At 45.5% G+C, this 20,814-nt stretch overlaps 1 protein-coding gene across 1 annotated transcript in view; it reads right to left on the bottom strand.

Moving 5' to 3' along the window:
* Positions 1–400: 400 nt before the first annotated feature.
* The window catches only part of wnt4 (wingless-type MMTV integration site family, member 4), a 29,942-nt gene continuing 9,528 nt past the window's right edge, over positions 401–20,814 (bottom strand). Inside the window, exons 2-6 of the mRNA XM_054784964.1 lie at positions 9,278–9,359; positions 8,290–8,443; positions 8,077–8,208; positions 7,519–7,661; positions 401–7,278 (exon numbers count right to left, since the gene is read on the bottom strand). Coding sequence (XP_054640939.1) covers positions 6,808–7,278; positions 7,519–7,661; positions 8,077–8,208; positions 8,290–8,443; positions 9,278–9,359 — 982 coding nt within the window. The 3' untranslated portion in view covers positions 401–6,807. The remainder of the gene's footprint in view (positions 7,279–7,518; positions 7,662–8,076; positions 8,209–8,289; positions 8,444–9,277; positions 9,360–20,814) is intronic.

Genomic DNA, 20,814 nt, shown 5'->3' with positions numbered 1-20,814 from the left:
ACTTTGAAACCGTATCGGCGCCCTCCACTCGTGTGAGAAAGGAAGAAATGCAGAAAACCACAGACATGGGGGGGATATCGATACCTTCTTCACTGAAGTCGTGGGGGGGTTAGTGCAGCGGTGCCTCGCAGCAGGTCCACTTGGTTGGGTTCTGGGTTTCAGCTGCCGTTTGTGCCGTTGCCCTTCATGTCTGAAAGTTGAGAGTTGGAGCTTCGGGGTAACCATGGTGACAATAAACGCTCATTTTGTTTCCGATCCGATACTAAGTAAAACTCAGGCTGGTGTCGGTCATACCAGTCCGATACGGATGAAAAATCCACCACAAGTTTCTGGTATTTTAAAAGTAGTGCTTTCATATCACAGCATTAATTAATGAAATAAATTAATGATTGAATCATTCATGTAATTAATTGATGCATTTATTTTAAGCCCTGAAGTATAAGTAAGTACAACATGTAGTACTTACATGGTTCCATTTAGCACAGCAAGTCTTCAGGCCATCACACTACCACCACCATATTTTACTGTTGGGATTTTTCTTTTCTTTTTCGTTACTTTTAGGCCAGATGTAATGGGACACACACCTTCCAAAAAGTTCAGCTTTTATCTCATCAGGCCGCAGAGTGTTTTCCCGAAGGTCTTTGTGATAACATGTAATACTTCCATTATTTTTTCCGTACTTTGGTCATCTTAGACATTAACGAATTGCTTTCCTGGTGCATTGATATCACAGAGCCCTTTGTTAGGAACTAACGCTACCTCCGTCGGCAATAGCGGCATAGAAAGTAACTACTAATCATGGCAGACTTGGTGAGAGCCGCCGCAGACCACTACTTTTGAACAAATGAGGATCCATAACCTTATCTTTTTGGGACTAAATGTACGGAGGATGAGCCACAGGTTTTAGAAGCTGAGCCCGCGAGAAGAGAGCAAAACGGGGGGGGAAGGCATTACACCCGCACGACTTGGTGGTGTAAATGTGGAGCTTTCCAAGCCATGCCGACAGAAATGGAGTGTTCCTGCTGCACTGAGTGGCACACGTTGTTAGCATCAATGGAAAGGGTGATCCGGATCAGCGTCTGGATTCAGGAATTTTTTAAAGGATTATCGAACATTGCGTGGTAGGACCAATTTCAGGATTTGTGCATATAACTCCACACAAAAAAAGGTCAGAGCACTCAGGACATTTAGCCTTCCCAATACATTGCGCTATCATGCTAGGTGTTAGCATGATAACATTAGCATACTAGCATTTTTTGCTATTTTCATGGGTAGACACTATTATGCTGGGTGTTAGCATGCTAACATTAGTATGTTAGCATTGCTAGAATGCTAACGAGCTTAAGCAGACACCTAACGCTATCATACTTGTTAGCATGCTAACATAATTACACTGACATTTTTAGCATTTTTAGAGGTAGGCACTTATACAAACAATGGTAGTTGTTAGCATGCTAACATTAGCATGTTAACATTGTTACATTTTTGAAGTCATTCAAACCCTTTCATGGTATGTTTTCATGGTGAATGAATCTAAATATGCACATAAAATAAATGTAGGACTAATATTTATGCTGTAAATCACAATGCTTTTTTAGTTATTGTATTGTATGTACTTTATTTATCCCACAGCGGGGAAATTTACTGTGCATGTGTTTCCATGATGACAGGCCCTCCTCTGACCGTACATCACTGCCGCACACCTTTGGAAAATGTTACTGTGATAATGAAATAGTCCGCCGTGTTAAAACTCGACTGAAAGCTCATGAAACTTATTTTTTTTTTCCACTCTGTGGCACGAAAAGAGCCTCGAAAAGTCTGTCCTTGGTATCAGCACAAATGAGCACAGTGTCAGCGTGTTTTATTGCAGTAGCGTATTGGGTTTCTTCCACTCATGTTGATGTATGTTGACAGTACGTGGTCAAATCCTGGTGTCAGTCTCTTTCTAAGCCTCACGCGCACACACACACACACACACACACACGCACACTTTTATTCCCCCATCGGTGTGGCCACCTCCCACCTGATTTCAACCATCTCGGGAGCGCTTACAAACACTTTGTTCTGCAGTGTGGGAATTCAAAAGGAACCGATGTCATCCAAAGAACATAGCTTGTGTGCCTGCGTAATTTCGATAGGAACAGATGCAGAAAAAAGCTCGTGCCACGTGGTCTGCATTTCTGTTCTTTCGCAAACCCGACGCAGACTCGACTAGCGAGTGGCTTCCTTGCATCGTCCAAAAACCAAACTGCTGTCTGTGGTTGGCACACCGCATGACGGCATGACAGTCACTCTATTGAGGTGATCATGCTGGTATCGGGGGCACTTCAAAGGACCTTGTGTGCACTCACACACACACACACACATTGTCCAATTATACCAAGTGTGGGGGCCATTTTTGGGACATTTTTTGTGTCCAGGAGTGTGTTCTCTGCGTGGGTAAAAAAAAAAAAACGGAACAAATCTTGTGCTTTTATTCTAAAGTGGTTCCAGACTGAAATAACGGTGAGCATCCCAAGAGGCCGCCTGCAGGCGCCTATCAGCACAGATGTGAATAGCGTGTGCGTTTCAGCACTTCTGCTCATCGTGCTTCATTGTCCCGCTTGCAACGTCCACCGTGCTGCAGTTTGGAAAGGACCAGTCGGCAGGCATGTTTGACACAGCATATATTCAGCATGAACATACATTCAGAGGCAGTATAATCTTCTTCAGTGTATAAGTCCTTACAGATCTACGTTATGATCGTTATAAAGGTAACACATGATTATGAGGCAAGCGTGGCGTCTTCGGTGGTACGGGTTGGCCATACGTGGTCACGTGCTGCGGGGTGAGGGCTTTATGTGCGGTTGGAGAGAAAGTGCTTCAGTCATCATGCGTGGTGAACGTGCGCAGCAACCTGCCGTCAGACCCCAGAAGGTTTTCATTATCTTGGTGTTTGCATCGTGTCTGCTTGATGCATGTGTTTGTGCGGGACGCCAGGAGGTCAGCATCCTGGGCTGATCTATCCGATCTGATGGATGTTTACGTAAAAGCCACATTTTCACATAGCAGGAGAGTTCAGTTCAATTTGGAACAGTGATGTGTGCGTGTGTGGTGGGGCATCGTAGCGACGCGACACCCGCCGATGAGTTTGGTTAGTTCAGTTAGGGCCGCAAGATTCTGCAAAAAATATGAATCACCATCTTCTTACTTCGAAGTGAGATCACGTGACGCACGAACACACGTCTTTCTCTTTTCTGTTCGTTCTGAAGATATCAAAACTTGATGAAAAAGAGGCTGCTAAGAATGCACGTAACGGGACGCAGCTATTCCGCCTAAAAAGCCGACTGAAAAAAACTCCAGAAAGCGCCAACAACGCCCCGTTTGCATAATGTGGCCTGCATATTAACATTGTTGCTATTATGATTGTTATTAACGTTGTTACGCCACACGCTCTCACAGCGCCTCAGGCCACCAGCGAAAGGTAACGTGACATAACGGAGCTGCTGCCGCTGCTGCTGTGTTTTTGTTGTTCAGTTTGGAAAAGTTGACGCGAGGTGTAGCGTTCCTTTCTATGTTGCTATGTGGAATCAATGCACCCGGGAAGGAAGTTCCAGTAATGCTTAAATTGACCAAAATACTGTAAGTATTCCATGTAATCATGAATGTGCCATGAATTACCTCCCTCTTTTTAGCTGTTTTATATCTTTAGAACGCACAAAAAAGAGAAAGACATCCAGTGGTGCAAGAAAGTGTTTGCCCCCTTCCTTGTTTTTTTGCATGTTTGTCACACTTAAATGTTTCACATCATCAAACAAATGTAAATATTAGTCAATGAAACACAACTCAACACAAAATGCAGTTTTTAAATGAAACTTTTTATTATTAAGGCCAAAAAATAATCCAAAGCTACATGGTCCTGTGTGGAAAAAGTGATTGCCCCCTAAAGCTGATAACTGGTTGGGCCCCCCTTAGCAGCAACAACTGCAATCAAGCGTTTGTGATAACTTGCAATGAGTCTCTTACAGCGCTGGGGAGGAGTTTTGCAGAATTGTTGTCATTCAGCCACATTGGAGGCTTTTCCAGCATGAAGCGCCTTTTTAAGGTCATGCCACAGCATCTCAATAGGATTCAGGTCAGGACTTGGACTAGGCCACTCCAAAGTCTTCAGCCATTCAGAGGTGGACTTGCTGGTGTGTTTTGGATCATTGTCCTGCTGCAGAACCCAAGTTGCTTTCAGCTTGAGGTCACCAACAGATGGCCGGACATTCTCCTTCAGGATTTTTTGGTAGGCAGCAGAATTCATGGATCCATTTATCACAGCAAGTCTTCCAGGTCCTGAAGCAGCAAAACAACCCCAGACCATCACACTACCACCACCATTTTTTACTCTTGCTATGATGAGTATTTTCCCAAAGGTCTTGGGGATCATCAAGATGTTTTCTTGCAAAATTGAGACGAGCCTTAATGTTGTTTTTGTTCAGCAGTGGTTTTGGTCTTGGAACTCTGCCATGCAGACCGTTTTTGCCCAGTGTCTTTCTTATGGTGGAGTCATGAACACTGACCTTAACTGAGGCAAATAAAGCCTGCAGTTCTTTGGATGTTGTTGTGGGGTCTTTTGTGACCTCTTGAATGAGTCGTGGCTGTCATGTTTTCGCCATTTTTGGACAATGGCTCTCACTGTGGTTTGCTGGAGTCCCAAAGCTTTAGAAATGGTTTTATAACCTTTTCCACACTGATGGATCTCAGTTAATCTCAGTTATGTTCTAACAATCACTTTTTCACACAGAGCCATGTAGGTTTGGTCTCCCTTAATAATAAAAAGTTTCATTTAAAAACTGCATTTTGTGTTCAGTTGTGTTGTCATTGGCTAATATTTACATTTGTTTGATGATGTGAAACATTTACGTGTGACAAACATGCCAAGAAAATAAATCAGGAAGGGGTGAACTCTTTTTCCACGTGACTGTATGTGTTCATGTCCACAGGATTGTGGATGGTTGGCAAAGTAAAAAAAAAAGTGCAGTCTTCCTTTAAGTAACATTTCAAGTAACAAGTGACAAAAATTGGCATCGTTTAGAAATTAAATGGCATGTTAGTGTCAAGCGATTTTTTCAATGCAGCCCTAAAGTCAACAGGGAACAGTAAACGTCCATCCATCCATCCATTTTCTTCTGCTCATCCGGGACCGTGTTGGGGGGGCCAACAGTCTCAGAAGGGAAGCCCAAATGTCCCGATCTCCGGCTACTAACGCTAACATAACCCAGTTAGCAAAGGGTAACAGCTAGGCATGCCGATACGGCCATGAAATGAGATATTGTTTCATATCAATGTTGGTTTTTCAAACTTCAAACTTCACTTCCTCAATCTATCACGTTCTTTCAAAAATATATTCATAAATCACCGTTTTTGTGGTTGAATGCAGCCTATTATTAGTCAACAAAAATGCTTATTTTACAAATTGCACATTTTTGGGCCTAAATTCCAAACAGAAAAATGGCAAAATGAACAAAAATACAAATAGAAGGCATTTGGAAGACGCATTCAAAGACGTATTCTGTATTGTGCGCTGGCCACTGGATGTCAGCCGTGTTCCACGGACGAGACACCAGCCACCGCATGAAGCACCGCACGGAAACAGGAACAGGAACAGGAACAGGAACAGCAAGGAACTCTCCCAATGTGAACGTGGGAGTCCTGTGTTCTTTATTGTCGCTACTATATTAGGTCATACGAGTGGGGCTGTTACTTCCTGTCTAGAGGGCTCTAATAATGTTAAAAAACGTATTTAGAAGGTCATAAACATGTTTTCTACACAGCAACTACAAAAATACCCTACTTCACGGAATTTCACTTATCACGGTTGGGTCTGGGACCAATTGAGTGCGATAAGCAGGGTGTTGCTGGATGTGTTTTATTTTGCACAAACAGTGTTTATTTGTGAAATGCATCGACTGGAATCACCGTCAAAGGAGGATCATGTGTTCATTCATGACCCAACATGTGACCCGACGCTAGTCCGAGGGATTTCGGCCCAAAGCTTCTCTGTTCCGTTCCAATGTTGATGAAGTGTGTTTGGTACGTAAATGGAAGCTTGTCATCGATGGACAATTTAGTTATTTTTGGTGCCCCTCACAAATTTTGACAATGGAAAAATGGAACCCAACTGTTCTGCTCTGTGAAAAGCTGGCGTATGCTGATGAGCGCTGACCTTTTGGAGTCGTGTGTTTGGAGTGTGAGTGTGTTTTGTGGCTCACGCTGCGAGTTGACGTCAAAGCAGGAAGGAGCTGATAGTGGAATCATTTCACCCTCGTCTGCACGTAAGCGGAGCTCAGTGCAGCTCAGTGCGCTTTGACACGCAGAAGGTCCGCGTGTGACTGCGTCAGTCTTTGCGGTTCGTCCTTTATGGACGCTCCCTTGAAGTGCAGCACTCTGATTGAATCTCCGAAGCGGCAGCAGCAGCAAGGACGGAGGGCCATCAGCCCTCCTCGAGACCCAAATCTCAGAACCCCACCCATCCATGGGTGCTGTTTATCCCTCCTTATCTCTACGTGTCGACCCCCTCCTTAGTCAATCCCAGATAAGCTCCTCAGTCTCAGCAAATAAGTTAAACATTACAAAAAGGAGTGGAGAAGGGCTGTGAACGATGCATTCTAATTGAGAAGACACAAACAGCATTATGAGGAATTTGGGGTCCGTGGACCTCTCAGCTACTCGGTCCGTTGGTGGTGTCCAGCAGAGGTGGCGTCCTCAGTGCTTTCTCCGGTTTCCATGGGGACCGTGGGGCATTGTGTTCGTCTGCAGTGCCCTCTGCTCCCGCTCGGTTCATCACCGGCACGTGTGCATCTCCACCATTTTGCGGCACTGTTTGCATTTGACGTAACAGCACCAGTGGAACTTGCAGCTGCACCTGTCCACCACCTCAACCTCCTGCGTCTGGAAGCCGCGGCCGCAGCACATCAGCTCGCAGCCGTCGATTGCCTTTGACGTTCTGTTACACTGGCGCCCCACTGTGCCCAGCATACCCGGCGTGCGTGGGTCATGGTCGCAGAAGTCCGGACTGGGCTCCAAGTAGACCAGGTCCTCATCAGTGTGAGGTTTGAACTGGGAGTTGCGAGGCACCAGGACTTTGGCGGAGCCCATTTTGCGCTGCTCCACCTCAGTGGCGCCGTCAAACTTCTCCTTGATGACATTGCCCACCTTGCGGAAGGGCGGCATCGCTTTCCAGCAGGTCTTCACCTCACAGGAGCCCGACACGCCGTGACATTTACACTCCACGCGCATGTGAGCCAGGATGGCCTGGAAAGACGACACAGAAGTCGATTAGCAGACGGAAGCTTCATTCAATAACATGACTTTAGCAAGGGGCCGCGCGGTGGCCATGTTGGCCACGCAGTCTGGAGATCGGGAAGATCTGGGTTGGAATCTCCGTTGGGAGAACAAGAGTCAATAAAAGGAATCAACTTTCCCATCACTAGCGGCTGCTATTCATAGAAATACTAATGCAATAACAGCGCATGTAATGCCAGGTAGAGTTACCTTCCTTCCAGCCTCATTGTTGTGTAGGTTCATGAGGGCCCGACTGGAGGACTGGCCTTTACTCCTCTCCCTCACATCCACGAAGGACTGAGAAAAAGCCACTCCGTAAGCAATGTTGTCGCTGCAGCCAGACCACTGGAATCCTGTGACAAGATATTAGAATTGCTCTAATATGCCTTTTTTTTCAAAAACACGATATCAAATGACACTGCGAAATGTCTGAGGTGATCCTCGTAGTGTTGAACCAGCAAAGCGTTCGCCACAAGTCAGCAGCTTTGCATTGGACTTATAAGAGGTCTCATTGTTTTGCTGCCTGGCTGCAAGTTTACTAACCGCAGGCTGACACCAGCACAGCACCGACTCAGTGATCAGAATAATAAATAATCACACAAGCGCCACTTTTACTTCAAACACATGGAAGGAAGAAAAGGCTGTTTTTCCTCAGCTTTTTCACGGAACAGCAGCATTTCATGAACTTTTGCAAATGAGATTCACCTTAGATTCTTGCTGTGTCGCTGCGTCTGGCTTTGTCAGAAGAAGAGAGCGAGTGGTACTTACCCTCTGGGCTGACTCCATGCACGTTGTGGTCGCAGCCGCATTTTTCCAGCTCTCCACTGCTGCAGGCCCGCGTGACCGCAAATGCCACACTGGCTGCTGAGATGGCATACACGAAGGCAGCCTCGCGGGTGCCTAACACACAAGCAACGGGCGGAGAGGTGAAGAGGTGTTAAAAGTGACATAGATTGTGCTTGCTATTTGAGATAAGGGTACCCTGGGTGACCACTTTGCCGAACACAGGCATGCTCTCCAGAGTGGAACAATTCCACCGACGGTTGCGGAACTGGAACTGGCACTCGTCGATCGCCAGCTGAGCGCCGCGGCGCACCGCATCCATCACCTCCACACTGCGCTTACAGATCTGAACCTGCACAGCAAACACAAGGTGTGGATCATGTTGGCGCTCAGGACGCTGCAGCCACCATCATGACCCCCTCCCCCAAATGCAAATTGGGTAATTTGTGGCACACAGAAACCATACACTACTTCCTGTTTTCACACCCTGGCCTGACATTCCTGTTTATTTAAGGAAGTGATGACGTTGTCCTGGAATTATCGTTTTTCACTGAATTGATTGGCTTTCGAGCACTCATGTGCATGTGACGTAATCCCTGAGAGCCTGCCGAATTAGTGTTGCCAAAAAGCCAAAGAAAAAGCAAAACATGCACAGAGTTAATCCTCTGATGCTCAAAAAATTGGGGACATCAAACACAACGGGGGTAAAAATGTCCAAGTTCAAACAACTTTCTATCCATACAGAGGAGGCCTACTTTCCATGCACTGAAATTATAAGGTGTTCTGGGCATGCCCAGCGGGAGGAGGCCCCGGGGCAGACCTACAACACATTATGTCTCACAGCTGGCCTGGGAAGGCTTCGGTGTCTGGACTTCCCTACTGAGACTGCTGCCCCCGTGACCCGGACCCGGATAAGCGGAAGAAAATGGATGGATGGAATTGATACGGCATCTTTGAGTATCTCATAGCGTGACCAAGTGTCCTGGTTTTTGCTAATCAACAATGTTTTTATTGGTACTTTTTATCTCCGAAAAGAGGCCATTGTTGCCGCAGAAGACACATCTCATTTTCGTTCATTTTTAGCGGCGTCTCCATTAATCGTGTTTTTTTTCCACCGTTTGCTGGTAAGTCTGGAAAGGACCCCCCCACGTGAAGCTGGGATGTACTGTGTTGCTTCTCTTTGCACCTGTCTTTGGATGAGGCCTCGTAACCTCTCACACGTTTCTTCGTCCCGGATGCTTCCTACTGATGACAGCTTGGCCAGGTACCTGACGGGACACAAAGTAGCACAGAACTTCTCAATGAGCAGACGATAAAGAGAACGTACCATTGACCATGCATTGAAAACATCGCATGTTCTTGTCTTAAGAAACCAGAGGAATCATTTTGGACATTATTGTTAAAATGCACTGCAAGGGCTCCGAACTCACAGCCTGCGGGCCGCAACCATACTTTGTGGCCTCCTACTTGCCATCAAAGTTTTGCATTAGTGTGGCCGGCGCCCCCCAGGTGTTCTGTACAGGCGTCCCTCGCCACCGTCACGCTCGTCGTTTTCCCAAAAGACATTCATGAATAAGCTATGATGCTCTGTGGTTGAACACGGCCCATTAAAAGTATGTTCACATTTCATCAAATGTTACATCTTTTTTGCTTGAAATGCAAGTGATAGGTCGTATTCTGGCCACTAGGTGGCAGTAATGACACAAAACATTGAGACATTACCTTACTTTACATTACCTTAACACGGCATGAAGTCATGACGTCTGACATGACAGAGTGAAGAAAGGTTCTCCTCCCATTCCGTGTGGAAGTGGTAGGTTTTTGGCCTCTTAAGTTTAGAAGAAATAAATTTGAGGCTAACTGGTTAGCTTGCCAGTTTGCCGGCTTGTTAGCTCGCTAGCTAGCGGCCGTGCCAAGCCCCCTCAGTTGCGCAATGTGATGTAAACAATGAGTAATAGGAGTGTAAAGGTGACCATAGGCGTGTTATCTCATGTCTACAGGGCTCTAATAATGTTACAAACCGTATTTAGAAGGTCATCAACAGGTTTTCTCTGCTTGAACTACTCAGCATCTTCTTCAAGATGCCCTGCGAGAACCTCCTGCCCGTGACGTATTAATATGTTGACAAGTCTCCTGCATGATGTCTTTGCTTGCTGTTCAAGTCCGAGCGGGGGGGTGTGATTTAGCTTAAAATCGGCAATCAAATGATGCAGGGAGGGGTTGAGTTGCCATGACGTTGTGAGAATGTTTTGGATGAAGGTTGTGAGCACACTGAGAGGAGGGGAAGTGGTTTATCACGGACACCACCTCGAGGCCAGACAGGTCAGAAAGATATCCTGCACACACACACAATCGAAGACGTGTGAGAGAACGACATCGGTCTCGATGACCCGACTCCCCCACGCACACACCTGCCCCAACTCACTTCACTCCCATATCTCCAGGCCAGCTGCGCTCACAGAAATAGGCGCTCACACTAGCCGGCACTGAGCCGCCCTTTGAGGTCGGAGCCTCGGCGATGTACCGTCTACAACTGCTCAAAGCTTCCTGACGTGTCGCTTTCGCCGCTTGTTGAGTCTGAAATGAGTCAAGTGCCGAATAAATGGTGTCGAACCAAATGTGCAACAAGGCCAAACGAGTCGTGATTTAATGCTTACCGAAAGCGGCTTTGAAATAAATACTTGCAGCGAGCATGAGGACGAAGTGGCGCAAGTCTGCCTTGAAAAACTGCCCTCAAATGAAACTGAATGCTACCATTCCGTCTGAGCAAACATTGTTTGCCCTTAGGTTTGTCAAGCCCTTTTTATGAGTCCGAGGTTATGAGTTCCCAAGACCACACATGCCTCTGCAAAGCCCTCGTGTGTCCGTCTCCGTGGAGCTGTGGCACATATCCAAGTCTGGCAGGATTATGGTCAGATTATGGACACCACTTTACGGGATAACCATTTTGCATTGTATTTTCCGTAGTGTTTGGTACAGCAAAGCCGAAAATATTCTGACATGTAATGCCATTTGTGAATGTGGTCCTTAACCTATTGAACCCTACGGACCCCAGGCAGGTTGAGTCTGTGCTGCAATGGAAACTGCCAAAGAATGTCAGCTAAAATCGCAAGAAAACCATTGAAAGAACTTTTAAAGCACTTACAGTAAGCAGGCAAATGCAAAACAAAAACAAGCAAAAGGTACAGCTTATGTCATGAATAATTCATAAACCAAAAGACGGGGGTATGATGGGGTAAATGTCCATCGTCATTTACACACACCCAGTAGCATAGATAAACGTGCATTTCCACCTCCACAGCAGCTGAAGTTTACGTTCTTTTTTTTACCAGGATCGTCCATGTCGAGCTGAGTTGCATACAGCAGCAACAATTAATCAGTCTGTGATTAATCGATCATCCAATTAATCGACAACTATTTTAGTATTCAATTCATCGTTTTTTGAAATGTAAAAATGCAAATAGCTTCTGATTTCAGCCTCTGAAATGTGATTAAAAATTCCCTTCGTCATCCATGAAAGCAGAGCTACTATTTTTGTGTTTTAGGTAAATCAGGATATTCACACACATTAGCTTTGACTTTGGAAAGCATTGATCAACATTTTGCCTTTTTTCTGATATGTTGCGGACCAAACCACTAACTGTTTGTGTTTGGTTCATATTGACTTGATCCGTCGAGGGCCTGGCTGATTACTGGATTAATCGAAACAACAAGCTTCAGATTAATCGACTAAAAAACAAAACGTCGTTAGTTGGAGTCCTACAGTTGAGTTTTTGTGTTTGTTTATTGGTTGATGAACTCTTTTAAAGTAGAGCCCCGCAATTCAGCGTTCACATTTGCGGATTTTTGGTCAAAAATGTTTCTTTTTTTCTCCAAAACAAGCAGAAAACACATCTCATTTACAATAAGGCAGTAATATATTTGAAATATGTAATAATGCAGAAAAATATACAGCATCCGTGTACCACCGTTTAAAAGCCGATCGTTGTTTTTTTTGGCGAGTGTTGAGATTTCGTGGTTTATTTGGCGGCCCTCACCACCGACCTCACCATAGTTGTATGCTGTGAGACGCAAATGTTTGTTGGGCTACGGAAGAACTAGCTTCGACAGTCAGTCAGGCAGCGAGGTGAACACCAGTTAAAATGTGATCGGGAGGCGTTCCAGGAATTACAACAGGCAAGCAGTGTGGACGCGGCTGGGAGGAAACGCCTGCTAGCCTCTCGTGCGAGCCTGACAACCACACTGAAGGCTACACCGTCAATCAATCATTAGCAGGCAATGCTGATCCATTTTGTACTGTAAATGTTGATTAATCCATATTTAGGGAGTAACCCGGGACAAAAGAGAGAACGGGGAGGGTTCCGGAGATGAATCGATTGTAATACAGCGCTGCCTTGGTTGACGTCATTAATCTGTTCCAGAAGATCCAACACAAACCCAAAATGGGTTCTAACCAAAGCACATTTTCCCATAGAAAATAATGTAAATCCAATTCATCCGTTCCAGACACCCAAAAATGTTAACACAAAACACATTTTATAGACAATAATTATAGTTTCACATGCAAAAATAACTACAAATGACAAATGAATGGACAACTGAACATTTAACACCACTTTTACCTTGTTTTTTGGAACAAAACCCCCCACAAAACCACCAATTAACAGAATAACACAAAATAAGCACATTATTACCAGAGCTCTGGTCCGGCCGCTCCAAATGTGCAACAACGAACATCAAATAAAGCCAAATAAAATCTTTGGAACAGGAGAAGAGTATCTTACATTTTTCCCTGGCAGAGAAAATCTGTTTGGCGTGTAAGTGCGTCTTGATCAACAATACTATCTGCCCCGATGGCTGGACAGGACAACAACAACAACAAAAAATCATTCTAGAACCCATAAACACGTATGTCGGCGTTTAATGTAGGAAATGCCGGCGGCAGTGACGTTGCGCAAGTGAGCCGGTGAGGTGGTGACGAGTGCTGTTTGACTCAGGGTTTGACTCAGGGTTGCGAGTTTAATTTTCATATTTTTCTTGTGGGAACTTCATTTGTAAATCCGAGCAAACCGCATCTCGCAGCATCTTGTGGTCTGTACTTGGTGGCATCATATCACACATCATCCTTCCAGACGTCTGGCGGGCCAAACACCTCCTTCTTTGCTGTTAGCCTCTCATCTCCTTCTCTCAGCAGTCCAGATAATCGTCCTCTCTGCCGCTTTGAAGGCCAAGTCTACCCAAGCAGACAATGTCAGTACTGGCCACTTATCACAGTGATAACCCTGCTCTCCGCCACTCCACATCATCAGCTGTATCTGCCAACTTCCACCCTTGGTGGTGACCTCACACATTAATGAGATTTCCTCTGAAACCTTTATAAGGCGACCACACAAAATAATAGATTCATAAGGGAAATGATCATCATGACAAGTTAAGACGTGTTTTGCACACTGGAAAGTGACAGAGGCTCCAAACAAATGCTGTGATACGCAATGATACCATTCAGTTGCATATGTACTCTACTGATTAGGCATAATTGATATCGGATATCTGATATCAACACATTGACCTGCATCTCAAATCCTTTATTGGCACTCCGATACAAGCAGTTGGTTCCAGACTCCACCCAGCATGCAGTCTGTCCAGCCCATGTGATCATTAGCAGTGTTTGCTAGCGTGCTCACCAAAGTAGCAAAGAGCAGGAGTGATGTCAGCCGTGTGGCAGTAAAATGACGTTGTAGCTGAGTGCAAAACTTGTCCTACAGAAGTTTCCCTTGGGGGCACGAAACCGGGGAAGTTTAATACGACCGACCTCATCGCGCATATGAAGCGGCATCGCACTGGAAACTTCCAGAGGACGGCAAAAAGTCAGTAGCTTAAAGAGAAAAGAGCGAGCCCCTGTCCGTGGTGAGTGATGTCGGGGTTTAAATGCTTCATTGAGCACCTCGAACTTTGCCATATTATTGTTTCTCTCTCATATAAGTTCCTATTGTTTTATGGTGAGGCAAAGGAACGGCTGGGATTTTTTGTAGGACTGCTGATCGTTGGTGGAACGCAGGTTGCTGTCCCTTCCCCATAAAACTCAGCTGCTTCTTTCATGGAGACGTTGCCGGTGGGCTCGAGGAGGTCAAGTCCTAAATGCACGGACAGGAGACACTGCAATACACGGACGACTGTGACCGAGCTGGGATAGAACCATGGACAGAGAGGGCTCAAGGTTAAAAGGTTAGCAATTGTTTTCTGGAAATTGTCAGGAAAAATAAGAGAAATTCCTCCGCTCCGATATGGGAATAATGGAGAGCCTAAGCACGGGTAGCATCATCTTCCCACCAGCAGGGAGAGGATTCTTATTTTTTTGTTTGACGATTGTGAAATGTGGGGAAAAAAGGGAGCGTTGACAGATATTCTTCTGCACCTCAGAAGGTTCTTCAACAAGTTTAAGTAATTAGAAGAAACATTTGAAAGTGAATAGGAATGAATATGAATTGGTAAAGAAACAATCGATAAGTTGGACAGGAGAGCATTAAAAAGTTGCTTAAGTTCATCTAAATCAAGTGAAAGCAAGTACTTATTCACGGGGAATGTTTATTAGAAATATGAATTCATGAAAACAAAAAACAAACAAAATGTGACATTTCTCATTTAAAAAATGGTATCGTTGATGCTGAAGCCATCAAGGAATATTGATTGATGCTGAACAAAAAAGTTCATGTTTCAAAACGTCCTGCAATTCTAGAAAAATAAGCAAAGTGGATCCTTTTTAGGACGCGTGTTTGTGTGGACACTCGTGGGAAAGGAACATACGGACCTTGAGCGAGGGTGTTTCTTTTTCAACCCTCCTGTTATCTGTTCATTCCGCGGCACATACCCTTTGCTTCCGTGAGACGAGGTTAACAAAACACCTCATCCAGGAGACGGAGGAGTCAACCCATAGAAGGGCAAGTCACAAACACACCATCAGCCCGCGTCTCAGCCCGTCTCTCCCTCCCGCTTTCCTCTCGCAGCCTCCGCTGCAGAAATCCCAGGGCCTAAACCCGGTGGAGCCGGTGGCGTTGTAGAGGCCGTGATGCGCAATGCAACACAAACACGCATTGGCCCGTGATTGCACTGCAGTCCAGGTGGAATGCACCGTGCCTCCCACTGAGAGCCCCCCCGCAGCTTCACAGAAACCCAAACAATAGAGACATTTATGACACATGGTTGTTATCTGGGACAGGAAATACAGACAGACAGAAAAGTGGTCGGGCACCAAGGGCACATCGCTGCTAATCTACAGTTCAAGCATTTTCATGATATTTAAAACCGTCAATTTTTATCAAAAGTGTCTCGACCCATTCATCTATTCTGGAAACCAGTGATCTTGTGTCAGCTTACGAGGGCATGGAGCCTATCCCAGCAGAGGTTGGAGTGCTGCACCCTGGACTAATCAGCACCACCTTCACACCGTGAGCAGTTTAGAGCACGGGTGCCCACGGGGATCGAACTCACGACGTGAGCCAGTGTAGAAGTAAGAGAGGCCCCGCCTTTGGCACGCTACGTCCGACGTCCTCGAAGCGGTCGGAATCAACATGCAAGTTTATTCATGTACATGGCACGCCTCGTTTGCAAAAATCAAGACACCTTCTCAACACACACAACACACTTCCACCCGTCAAAATAAGAGCACTTTGCACTACATCCTGTCACTTGTGCCAACAAAATAAGGGTGCCATAAAAAATAGCTTACACCAACATTGAGGCAGCAAAGTGTGCTGGTGCTGACGTGGTACAGTAGCTCACCGGAAGGAATCATTGGGAACCACAACCAAAACAACCAAAACAATCTTTCAAATTCAAAAGAAATTCAAAGCAAGTTGCGAATGCCAGCAACTTGATGAGGAAGGTGAGAAACACGATTCGAATTAAAGAAAACAAATCATCATCAAGTACGCACAGTCATGGAAAAAATGATGAGAGCACCCTTGTTTCTTTAGTTTCTTGTTCATTTTACTGCCTGATAAACTAATGACACCTTGGTTTGGACAAATACAACAATGGCGACAAGAATAGCTCATAAGAGTTGAACATTTTGGCAGTACGATGCTATAGCTATCCATGTAAGAACTAAAGTGTTGCTAGATATCAGCTCTTAGACTAAACTCTTATATTATATAATATTCACTTAATCATGTCATTTGTCATTTATCACTTCCCATGAATATCTCATCCTATAATTATTATTATTATTCAAATGTATTTTTTTATATTATTTCCTATGGGAAAACTGCTTTGGTTTCGTAAATTGAGTTTTTCGGATCTTTGGAAGAAATTGGTAGACGGTAAAGGGTCTTTCACTTGCATAACGCTTTTCCACCTCCACGGCACTCAAAGCGCTTTGACACTGTTAGCACATTTACCAAGTGATGACGCAGCATCAGGAGCAACTGGGGGTTCAGCATCTTGCCCAAGGACGCTTTGACACGGATCAAACCTTGGGGCTGCGACCACCTGAGCCATGCCACCCCAATTCCGAACAAAAACTGAGAGGTACCACTACCATTCAGTTGACGGGTTATGAGATTTTTTCTGCAGAAACCCCCCACCCAGTCCAGTCAATGCAGGCCATGTTTGTAATCCAAGCCTGCAGCACATACAAGACTCCCAGAGACCTGCAGAGGGCGCAACATCCCAAGCTTGCAGGCTTTGACCCCCTCTTGTAAAGTGGAGTACTGGGAGAACATCTGCCCTGCTGCAGCCTCTGAAAGCAGGACACTGTGAGGTGCAGCACGAGTTCATCTGAGATTGAGATGAATGAGGGTATGTAATGTACAAGGTCAATTGTTGAAATGCGTCTAAAGTAAACCAGACCAGACATGGTGGGGGTCAGCTTGTGTGAGAGGGAAACTGTGAGGCAATGCTGATACTATGGAAATGTGTTTGTTTGTTGGTATGTCTACATATGAGAGCGTCTGAGTGTATTTATACGCTGGTGGCTCCACGAGAGCTCATTGCTCCCTAAAAATAACATGCTCTACCAACACCACAGCCCTCACACACACACACACGCACACACACACACACACGCACACACACATCCACCGTTTCATGCCAATTTGGGAAAAGAAATGAAAGACAGTAAAAGCTCCTGCCTGGTCTTAGTGCCATCGCCCAATAAGGCTGCGAATCGTTTAGTGTACGCTTGGGCGTCATCATGTTTTCATGTTTTCATGTTTTAATGTCACGACAACGAAGCCTGCAAAGGTCTTTTGGTCTTTTCGCTCTGATGAGGCAATAGCCATGACCGGCTGAACTTGGCCACGCCTTGTACTTGTGACCATTTGTGTTAGAGATCATATGAGTGAACTGACGTGATGGGTTGCAGCACGGGGGGGTCGTATCAGTTTTGAGCAAGCTTGTCTATAATAGCGCTGGCACAAGGGAGGCCGTTCAAGGCCTCATCCTTCACTTCCTTACATCTCATATCAATGCAAGACTCTGCCATGGCATAAAATGTTTACTGGACCCAATGGCTAACATAATTACAAAAATAAAGTTGCTGACAATGTTAACACTGCTCAGAGATCTTCTGGCGTTGCTTATCGCGTGTGGAGGAATTTGCTGCAAAAATGCTGTCCATCCATCCATTGTCTGTCGCTTATCCTCACGAAGGTCGTGGGGGTATGCTGGAGCCTATCCCAGTGAGAGGCGGGGTACACCCTGGACTGGTCGCCAGCCCATTGCAGGGCACATATAGACAATCATTCACTCTCACAATCATACCTATGGACAATTTAGAGTCACTAATTAACCTACCATGCATGTTTTTGGAATGCGGGAGGAAACCCAAGCACGCAAGGGGAGAACATGCAAACTCCACACGGACGTGCCCGAGCGGAGACTCAAACCAAGAGTCCCAGATCTCCTGACTGCGTGCTAACCACTAAAACCAGCTAATGAGCTACAATGTGAAACAGCTTGTGACTGTAGTAGTATTCTACGTTGATCAATAGGGGTCAGTAGTTGTTTGGTGAGACAAGCACCAGACTTGACTGCCAGAACAAGACTTTTATTCCCAGCAGCCACAATAATGACAACATAACAATAATAATAATAATGCAGGTTATTGTTGTGGCCGCAGCCCACAGCAAGCTACAATTACAATCTGAACCCCCAACGTAACTTCCTGATTGCCACCCCCTTACAAGCTCCCCTACAAGGTAAACTGTCTTACAAAGCCGCCCTGAAAACCTCCCCAGGGAGGCGTCTGAGGGGCACTCCTACCGGATGCCCGAGCCACCTCATCTGGCTCCTCTAAATGCGGCGGAGCAGCGGTTCTACTCAGAGTTTCTCCCGGATGACAGTGCTTCTGACCTTATCGCTAAGGGACAACCCCCCCCACCCTATGGAGAAAAGTCATTTCGGCCGCTTGAACCCGCGATCTTGTGCTTTTGGTCGCTACCCAAAGTTCATGATCGTAGGTAAAAGTAGGAGCGGAGATCGACTGGAAAACTGAGAGCTTTGCCTTCCGGCTGAGCTCCCTCCTCACTTCAACGGGCCGAAGCAGAGTCAAACCCCAAAATATCGAAAGCGCTGTGGTGATGCCCCCGGTCCGTTACTGTGAACTACATTACATCAATAAACACTGATGAGTGGTAATGATGGCTAGAACTGAATTGAAGATTAAACAGACATTATTTCTCAATGTTGCCGCTCGCCAATCACCGCAACGTCCCCACAAATATTGGCCAATCATTTTTCTCGAATTTTTTCCCATCATATTTGTCCCAGAGTAGCGTCTAATCAACAAATGTCTCTAGCAAGTAATTATCAGGACTTTCATTTTCTCAGGCAATTTAATCAAAAGAAACACTGCAACTTCCGACTTCTGGGAACTCTCCTGTGGAATTTAGTGGCATTTAGGCCTGCGACAATCTCAAACGTGGCACTGCAAAATTCTAGGGGGACTGAAAAAGTGCTGTCAGGCCCTCTCCTGTTTTGACATGAACAAACTCCAGTACCCGCGTCCCTTTTCCACGCGCACCAGACTTCATTCATGCATCCGTTTTCTTTGCTGCTTGTCACGGGTGAGCTGGATGAGCCTGGATTCCACCAAAGTAACTAACAAAACGCACCCACTTAATTATTTGTATTTTTTTGGATTGTTAGCCACCGGAAGGAAGATTTGTGCGTGCATGAAAGCATAACCGTCACTGTAGTCAAGATTTGAAACACAATTAACGCAGCAGCGCTGTTAGATAAGATCATAGCGTGTATGAAAGTAGCAGAATGGAAATCAAAAGTGCACGAATGGAGGAAAACAATGTCAAATATAAATCATTTATTATCACAATTCTCCGTATGTTGAAATTCACACCTGCGCCCATGTCGACGTAGCAGGTCCCATCACCATACAAATGCAAATACGTTGCCCCTTGCACTGCGTTCCAGCGGTTTCAAGAGTTACGTCGTATTACCGCCCTGCGATTGAATTCCGGCCACTGTGAGGTGCGCCCCGCCTCTTGCCCAAAGTCATCCTGGAATAGGCTGCAGCTCACTCGTGACCCTGAACAGGATAAGTCACAGACAATGCTTGAACGAAAAGTCATATTATTCATGCTGTCACCTCGAGGAATGAAAATGAACCGTGTCTCATGAATGTGGCATTTCTTTGCATTAATAAAGCTTTTCTGGACTGTAAAAGACGCCCATTCATTCATTGGGGAGATGAGGAAATGCACTCACTTGTGCGATCGTTCATGCAAAGTGGGCAGGTTTGGACACACACCATCAAGCTGGCTGTTTACACAGTTAGCACACATGTGTAAACTATGTGTTGTACGCACATATTTGGATGTATAAAGAGCTCTCTGTGTAGGAGGCTAGAATACATATTTGGTGCTCGCCTCATCACCACTGAGTCTCCTCCTTTATACTTCTAGCCTTTTCCATTTTAGATCAAGATGGAGGTCGTGAAAGGGTCAGATGGTGTGTTCACACACCAATGGCAGCGTAGACTAGTGTGCCATCCGGCCATTTCCTGTCCTCATGAAGCAAACATACTTTGTTGTTTGACAGAATGTGTTGCATTGTCTGATAACGTCAACCAAAGCCTGCATGTAACTTTTCAATACTCGCAATTTATTTTATTTCCAAGGAGATGAACTCCTTTCATCCCTCTGATGTATACACAGCATGTGGACAAATAAGACAGCCCAGATAATCCTCTCCAGCATGTGCTCGTTCTACTCCGGGACCTCCCCCGGGTTGGGCATGCCCAGAAGATCAGCTTCTCAGGGAGCAGGGGAGGCCTCAATTGTATTTTTCCCGAGGGGAAGCTCACTGTGCCTAATTTTGAAAACCCCTGCCCTATATTAAATTAAATGAAGATTTATTTCTTTCATATGAAAGGCACAGTTTCACAGACGGGCAGGGCTGCGTGTGCCATCAGCATGGATTGAGTTCACCCGCATCTTGTTGAGCTCCTGAGCCACAGTTCGTCCTCATCCTACATCGTTGGCTGTATTCTCATCCATCCAGGTCATCGTATTCTCATTGAATCGATGGCAACTGGACGTCTTAGAAGACGTTCTGTCTCTCATCTGAGCATCAGTTGATGCTCAAAGACTAGTTGGGACACACACCAGTCAGACTGGATAGGACAGCTGCAGTCTGAGAACTTGGTGCAAGATTCAGTGTATTTATGCGCTAAAGGAGGAGGCATGCCCAGACAGGAATGATTTTGCT

The sequence above is a fragment of the Dunckerocampus dactyliophorus genome, chromosome 8 (genome assembly GCF_027744805.1).
Source record: "Dunckerocampus dactyliophorus isolate RoL2022-P2 chromosome 8, RoL_Ddac_1.1, whole genome shotgun sequence".
Lineage (NCBI taxonomy): Eukaryota > Metazoa > Chordata > Actinopteri > Syngnathiformes > Syngnathidae > Dunckerocampus > Dunckerocampus dactyliophorus.
This window is presented reverse-complemented; position numbering and strand designations above follow the sequence as displayed.